The 8,815-nt window shown below is 33.3% G+C and overlaps 1 protein-coding gene across 1 annotated transcript; it reads left to right on the forward strand.

The window, feature by feature from the left end:
* Window positions 1-299: 299 nt before the first annotated feature.
* On the forward strand, window positions 300-7,793 carry LOC144470271 (uncharacterized). Its single transcript, XM_078181221.1, has 4 exons — window positions 300-476; window positions 3,123-3,618; window positions 4,266-4,571; window positions 6,319-7,793. The coding sequence occupies exons 2-4, from the start codon at window positions 3,124-3,126 to the stop codon at window positions 6,718-6,720; spliced, it is 1,203 nt and encodes a 400-aa protein (XP_078037347.1). The 5' UTR covers window positions 300-476; window position 3,123; the 3' UTR covers window positions 6,721-7,793.
* The last annotated feature ends 1,022 nt before the right edge of the window (window positions 7,794-8,815 follow it).

Here is an 8,815-nt window from a genome sequence, read left to right on the forward strand (position 1 = left end):
AACAAAGCCACTCACATAACAGTAACAATATAATTTTAATTATAGAATCAATAAAAAGGTACGTTTACACAATGCAAACAGACGCCACGATTGCTATCATAATCGCGCATATGTCATATTCCATATTCCGTAAAGCCGCACAGTCGTCGTATAAAAATATCAAAAATATTTTTAACGAGAAAAATGTCAACGGTGCCCCCTAAGCATGCGCTTGCCATGACTACGGATTAATCCAGCCCTGCTCGGTGTCATATATAACGGTGCGTCACGTCGACGAAATTACAGTGTCGACCGAGAACACTTAGATCTCCGGCACATGATCGTCTAAAGCGCTGGTACATACAACACAGACCTTGCGCACGGTGTACAAGTGCGTACGGCGTTAGTTGAAAATAATATCGTTATCCTTGTTCAGTGAACCGCAGCCACGGCGTATACAGTGTACAATTAATTCGAGTTTGACAGATCGGATACAGGTAGGCACGTGTTTTTATTCAGTGTAGAAACGTTCGAAGGAATTCCTTTAACGGGACGCGTCACAATGACGGGCCACTGACCTATCTAATCTTTATTAGATTAATTAATCACATTTCAAAGATACGTATACCGGTTGTTCATTTAGTATATTAAAAATATATTTGTTCGACTTAATGAATGTATAGATTCTTCTAGTATATTTGTTCAATGTAATGAAGGTATATTTTATTGTAATATTTTCGTTCAATCTTACTTACGACGAATGTTGTAGTAACACAAGTTAAAACTCAGAATAATTGTCTTATTGTTACTTTTATAAACTAATATATACTACCAGCTTTTAACGTTAAATTACAATCTTATTATTCAAAATTAATTACTAAAGTATTCTAAACATCCTTTAGAAATTCGATTTTGCGCAAAGGCACATTCGAAACGGTGTTATAATTTTTAAATGATCGTTTCACATTGAAAATTGTCTTTCGTACAATAATTGTAGAAAAATTCAATGCTATTTATCGGAAATTGTTGTGCCATCGTAATCCTCACAATTTATCTAAGCGAATGTAACAGCGTGAATCATATTCTGTACAAGATAAGAGAAATTTTTCTTAATTGTCAGCTGCAATAAGCGTTCCTTATCTCTGACGTATGGAGACACTTTCTTACGCCGAAATTGTCGCGACTGCAGTTCGCGATTTGATCCGAATCGTTTTCACGTGGCCTTGACATTCATCAACGCGCGAATGACGATGCTCGGGCCAATCCGTGCGATGAACATAAATTTTGTTTCTCGGCCGTTCGGTTTCTCTATAAAAACTAACGTGTTGCTAGGGTTGCTTTCAATATTGAATTGAAAAAAAATGGCAAAAAATACCATAGAGATTGATATAAAATTATTAATAAATATTATTATCAATATTATCCAGAGAAACTAACGTGTCTAGAGGGATTATTTCGATATTGAAAAAAAAAACTGAAAAATAATATCAGATATTAATATAAAATTGTTAAGAAACAATGTTATTAATATTAGCGAACGCGGTTTTATTGTTTATCGACCGACGAGTTTATCCAAATAATTTAACGCGTCTAGAAGGATTATTTTCAATATTCAAAAGATTGGCAACCAATATAATAAACATTGACATAAAATTATTAATAAGTAATATTACAAATATTAACAAACTCGATTATATTTTGTTAAAATGTCCGCCGCTCTCTATGCAACATAAATTTCTTTCGTGTGAAATATTGTCCTTATTATTTCCGAAAATCGAGATTAAAATTAAAAATTTTATTTTCCCGTCAATAACCTAGAAATACCATAGAAAAGAGAACGCGTGGAACGAGCACCTTCGTGTCAAGAACAGTATACGAAAGATCCCGAATGTCCATTCTTCTTTTATTTTGGTTATTTCGAAAGGTCAACTGCCGATAAGTGTGAGAGCGGCAGTATTTGCCGTCTCTTTCATAAATTACCGGAGAGGTGGGAAGGGTCGTTGATATTTATGAACGGGGGGCGGTGTTATAAAAGCGGAGTACTGTTAACACAATGACACGAATTATTATATAGCGAAACAAGTAGATAATATAATAGAAGTCTTCCGGTCATCCTGAAAATCCTCGGATCCCATTGGTGAAGTACGGAACAAGGACAATACCGAAAATTCCTAAATCTTGTCCCGAACGGATTACGCGCACCTTTAGTAAATATATATACAATATACATTACAAGATGTTTGACCGTATTGAAATAAACCACCTTTCTAATATTCCTAATATTTACTGTTAATATTTACTGCTTCTTCTATTTAATTTCTACGAACACCGTCGCGTATTCCAGCGGTGTATCAAACCTCAAATAAATGTAGAATGATACTCGAAATAAGAATTTTTTCACACAAAATAAATGTGTACAATATCGCTTTAATTTTATAAAGTAAATTGGAGATCTAGGTAATAAGTAGATTAATATTAAAGAAGAAATAAAAACCAGTTTATTATTATTATTATTATTATTATCATTATATATTTATTGTATATACTTCCTACATTATTTCTCCATATTAATTTATCTAATAACAAATTTTTTTATTCAAGAATTGTGTGAATAAATTGAACAACCTCTGACGAATAAATAAGTAGATAGAACAATTAGACTAGTATAATTAGAATAAAAAGGAACAAATGATTTCTAACGTGTAATGAATTATTTGAATAATTGAATAAATTAATGAATTATTAGAATAATTGAGTACAATAATTTAATAGAATAATTTCTGACGAATAAATAAATAGATAGAATAACTGAAATAATATAATTAGAATAAATAGAATAAATAATTATTTGAATAAACGGGTAGAATAATTTCTAACGACTAACTAAATAAATAGAACAATTTATACCGAATAATAAGTAACTATATTTATTACTATATTTATTATTATATTTAACTATATTTATATTATTCGAATAAAATATTATTATTATTAAATATATATATATATATACTATTCTGTAATTATTATTTACCCGAAAGGAATTCATTCGAATAGTTTAACCTTATACCTACAAATTAACCTTATATATATAAATATTTATTCGCAACAATTGGAAAAATGGCGGCGATTTGTCTTTCAAGTATGAGGACCCCCGAGAATGCCATACGAAAGGCGCTGGAGAACCAGCTACGCGAACCGGTAGAAATACTGAGCATCACGGACCGTACGTTCGACGGAAAAGGGGTGAACTTTCTCAGCGACATCGAGGAGATCGCCGCGACGTACCGTAGAGCCTCGAAGACGTCGGAAAATGTAGAAGGCACGACGGTGTTCATCGTCAAATTAGAGCCGTCGAAGGAATTCCCGAAACAAATGGTCGACATGCAGAACACGATGGTCGTCGAGACGCGAATGTTGCGCGACGTTCTGCCGAAAGTGAAGCAGCTGATCGACCACCCCATAGGCCCGCGATTATGGCACTACTGCGAGAACACGCGGGCCTTGATCATGGAGAACTTGATCGAGCAAGGTTTCTGCATGAAGGATCGCCAGAAAGGATTGTCCTTCGACCATTGCTCCTTAGTTATGCGAATTCTGGCAAAGTATCACGCGGCGACTGTTGCTATCCACGAAAAGGTTCTACTTTTATTATTTAAAATTGGACGGTAAATGAAATTACGTAATCATTGATTATGAAAATGGTGTAAGTCCAATTGACAGAGTTAGGTAGCTTAGCAGACGATTGCCGATCAGTAGCCTGTTATTTTACATTTGTTTTATATTACGTAACACAATGTAGAAAACACGATAAATTCATTTTTCATGAAATGAAACGAGAGAATTTCGTTTCAATAAAAAATCTTCAAAATGCGATTAAAAAACAGATAAGAAAAAATACTAATGGAAAATAGGTAAATTGGTTGCAAATATGTTGGATGCAAAAATGCACCATGCAATATTTTCTATAAAACATCGATGAAGGACAAAGAATTTAAAACTATAAATTTATTACCTACACGTTCTGGAAGACCGGTAAATTAACAAAATACAACCAAATTACATATTGATAAAACAGTAGAAACATTGCCAGATTTCGTATAATTTGCCTAAATTTTTTAATTAACAGGTATGTTAACCTTTAATATTCTCGAAACAAGAGAAAATGGACTTTTACACCACTTTCAAAATAAACGGTCCATATATCCAAACCTTTTCGCGATCATGCTATAATGCGTGCGGAATTTGTGCTCGCGGTGCTACATCATCGTGCACGAATTTTTTAGGATCCGGAGATGGTGGAACAGTTCAAAGGCAACGGCATAGTGGCGAAGGAGTGCGCGAAAGCTTTCTTTCGATTGATGGAAGTGAGCATGGAGCGGTTAGCCGAGCAGATAAAGGATTGGGCGGAAGAGAGGTGCGCGAACGCCGCGCCGAAGATCAAGAAGATGTCGGAAACGATCGTGAGGGATTCGATCGAGGCGTACGAGTACGATCCGGATGAGTTCTGCGTGTTGAATCACGGCGACTGTTGGATAAACAACATTATGTTCAAGGAGAATGAGAGGGGCGAACCTGTTGACCTGCGCATGGTAATTTGCACTTCTTTTATTGCTAATGTTTCTGTCGGGTAACTAGCATTCAAGTTCAGATACAGTCGCGTCGAAAAGTTCTAACTTCTAAGTAATAACTTCTTCGCGAATGGCTTTGAACTATTTTTAGACGATAAAAGATCTAGTCTACGAAACGACGAAATCATTTCTTAAATTACTTGGAACGACAAAGTAATATAAATCTTTCTCTTAATTTACGTTTATAATTCTTTTTGTCGTTTTGGCTGATAGCTAAATGAAAAAGGTAAAACAAGTATTTTAATAATTATCTCGTAGTCCTTCTGTCGTTTAAAAAATATAATCAAGTTGTTTGATCAATTTTTAAAAATTATTAATATTGTTAAGGTAATATTGTATTATACTGTATTATATTGTAGTACAATGTGTCAACGTCCAACTTCAAATGCAACAATCAAAATTCCATTTTATCCACACGTTGCAGTTTCATTGTTACTATATTTTTTAAACTAATTGAAGTATTGAAAATCGGATCCTTGTTAAAAAAAAAATGCACAAGTTTGCAATTTCAACCGTCCTTCTAGCTGTAATAGTTCGCGAGATATTCGACCAAATATGATTTCGACTCCCAACATTGGGGGGGGGGGGTGTTTTCACCCCTTCAGTGCGAACGAGAGCCGATGCGAACAAATATTTGTCGAATATTTTTATAATAACTGTCTTCTTTCGTAGTTTCATCAAAATCGGCGTGGCTCGCTTCGGTAGATTCACTTGCCAATTATGTTTCCGTTCGAAAAGGTTTATAAATCGATCTAATGCGACGTAAATAAAATAATATTTATTGTAATGTGTAACAATATTTATTATAATATATAAGAATATTTATCAGAGCAATTACTTGATTTTTATAATCAAATTAATCTAATTTGAACACTTTCTATTTCAGATAAGATGCTTTATTTACAGCGAAAATGAAAATAATGATTTTTCACTCGATAAAGCATAGTTTTATATTTTTCACTACTTACAGATTAAATTCAAATAAAAATCGTTCAAGCGACGAGATACGATTTTATATTTTATATTCTTTACAGATAACACATAAAATTATATCTTGTCACTTGAACAATTTTTATCTCGAGTTTCACTGTAAGTATTACAGATATAATTAATCGAGAAAGCACGGATGTTCCGTGAATCTTTATTAATTTTTACAATAAATAATCTTGTATTGAGATTGCATTACATCGATCTATTTAAGCTTTTTAACAAAGCCAAAAGGCGGTAAACTTATAATTTTTCAGAACTTTATTCATCAATTTTATCAATATTTCTTTAAGCTTTATAAATTTGTTCATTCAATCTAAGAGGAAACGACGTCGCTTAATAAATAATTCGACATTGCTTAATAAATAATTCGACATCGCCTAACATTTTACCGAGCGGTCATCCGTCCGTAAACATTTAGCTCACTGTTAAATTTTTGTTTCTATTTTGATTTTATTTATTTCATTAATCGCAAGAGATATGTAATATTTAAAAAATTATTTAATAATATTGGAGTTTGCGATAATACAATTTAATATATTTATCTCAATAATAAGTAATAAATTATTAGTTACCACGACAACCGATTCACAAGCTATCGATCGTAAGAAAAAGCCGATTTATAGGCTACCGGTCGATAAAGTGTTAATAATTAATTAAAGCAACATACGCGGGGATCGTTGATCAAATAACTTTCTGATAGACGACGATATTGTTCCAGGTCGACTACCAACTGTCCGGCTATTCCTCTCCAGCCATCGACTTGATCTATTTCCTAAACGTTTGCCCGGAATTCTCGATCAAGTACGACAAAGACGACTACTTCATCGAGCTATACCTGGACACATTGAAAGAGACAATGAGCCGAATTGGCTGCAAAACGAGCGCGCCGAGTTTGAAGCAATTAAAAGACTCGATGCACAAAAGAAGGGCGTACGCAGTGTTCTCGGGTTTTGTGCTGAAATTGCGCATGATGGCGAACAAGGAGGACACCGAGGATTTCACGTTGGCACTGCAGACTTACGGCGGTAATACTAAGCTGGACGTTTTCAAAAATCCGGACACGGTGAAGATGGCCAAGAAGATGATCCCTGTGATGGACGAAAGGGGCTACTTCGATTGAACACAGCGTTTTAACGGAGCCATTGTTTCCAAGAATTAACAGTTATCGGTCGTTGAGCGTTCCGAGTTTTAGTATAATTAACAATTGGTTTTATGATACTATAATATTAAATATACAATAGTAGCAAATATTAGGTCTACTGGAAGGTCAAGTCTGTTGTTGATATGAAAGAAAATAATCAATTTTATATGCGTTTAATAAGGTTTATTGCACTGTATAGTTTCCATCTTTAATTATATTCTCTGTCAGCGTGATTGCAATTTATAAATATCATTTTTCAAGAATTTATCAAGAATGTGAACTTGAAGTAACATCATCGAACATGACTATTCGGTAGACCTAATAGTTAAAAATCAATCGTACGGTATAAATTTTAAAAGTTAATTTTGTAATGCAAACGGTTAAAAATCAATCGTACTGTACAAAAAGTTAGAAATCAGTTTTGTAATGCAAATAGGTAGAAGTCAATTTTATAATGCACATAGTTAAGGATCGAGTTGTTAATATAAATATTTAAGCTGAGTTATATGACAGACATAGTTCAATTATAATTTTATAAAAGACATAACTAAAAATTGCTATACATAGTTCAAAATATATAGTATACATAGTATACTATAAAAATAAATAGTATACATAGTATACTATACAAATAAATAGTATACATAGTATACTATAAAAATAAATAGTATACATAGTATACTGTAAAAATATATAGTATACATAGTATACTGTAAAAATAAATAGTATACATAGTTAAAAATTAATTATATGTGATACGTACAAATTAATTTCTTAGATACATAGTCGACACTTGTGTTCACACTATAAATAGTTCAAATTAATTACAAGATACGCATAGTTCAAATCAGTGTAGTATACTAAGCTGGAAGAAACGTGTTAACGTCCTTTGCTCCAACGAGCGATCTGCCATTTTGTGAGCAGCAGACGTTGTTCATAGTTAACCGTATTATTTCGTACAAATCGGAAAAGAGATTTGTTCACAGTATTTGTATCATTTATATACATGTTTTACATAAATACATTCTATCATAGTTACTAAAAATGCGAATAAAATGGACATCTATTTCCTCCATTGAACAAACCACAACATTATTTTAAAATCCTCTCGTCCGCACTCTCGCTTCTGCCATAAAACCTTCCTAAAATCAAATCATGCATCGCAGTCATAGAAACCATATATATTTTCTTTATTAACCCTTTGCACTCGAAGCCATTTGAACTATGAATCTATAATAATGGGATTTCCTTTTTGCGTGACAAAGCGGATTTTTTACATATGGAGTTGATTATTGTGACTAGTACCAACAGTTTTACAGTTAAAAATTTCTTAAATACGAACTTTGCTAGTAGAAAGATTATTTTGGAATGTGATAAGATAATTTCACTGGTGCTTTTGAGTCACCGCTCGAGTGCAAAGGGTTAACACATTCGCATCGGGAAATGAGAATTCTCGTTTTGCGAGACGTTACATTGCTAAAATACCCCGTTGTATATGAAAATTTAAGGAAAAATAGCCCGATGAGAATGTGTTAGCAACCATAATTGATGAACAATAACACAAATTTTTCAGCCATCATTTTATGATCGCTCGTTTCATAGCCGACAAGAACATCGAGAAATAATTAGGTAATTGAATAAGTTCTCGCTGCTTCTTAAAAGATAGTATTAGTAATACTCCGTGCACGGAATTTCTAGTGGTGACTCATCGGCAAGAAAGTACTCTATGTTACCTTAAATTTCAGTGCATGATTGTTCACTATAGTGTCAACCACGTGTTTGTTTATTGGTACTGAAGATGTTTACTTTTGTGCCGAATAAAATGGTTTTGCGGGGAATTTTATTGCACTACTTTATTCGAAAGAAATCTGCATCTGAAGCACACGGAATTCTTGTTGAGACTTACAGCGACAATGCTCTGTCGTATACAACTTGCAGAGACTGGTTTCGACGCTCCAAAAATAATAATTTTTAACTTGAGGATAAGGAACGTTCTGACGCACCGACAAAGTTTAAAAACGAAGAATTAGAGGAATTGCATGATGAAGACCCATGTCAGACGTTGGCAGAGTTT

Source organism: Augochlora pura, chromosome 5 (genome assembly GCF_028453695.1).
Source record: "Augochlora pura isolate Apur16 chromosome 5, APUR_v2.2.1, whole genome shotgun sequence".
NCBI classification, from domain to species: domain Eukaryota; kingdom Metazoa; phylum Arthropoda; class Insecta; order Hymenoptera; family Halictidae; genus Augochlora; species Augochlora pura.

Bases quoted from the DNA above. Each gene is read 5' to 3' on its own strand.
- LOC144470271 (XM_078181221.1), top strand. From the start codon at position 3,124: ATGAGGACCCCCGAGAATGCCATACGAAAGGCGCTGGAGAACCAGCTA. The intron at 3,619-4,265 runs GTTCTACTTTTA...CGAATTTTTTAG, and splicing joins CTGTTGCTATCCACGAAAAG to GATCCGGAGATGGTGGAACA. The intron at 4,572-6,318 runs GTAATTTGCACT...ATATTGTTCCAG, and splicing joins AACCTGTTGACCTGCGCATG to GTCGACTACCAACTGTCCGG.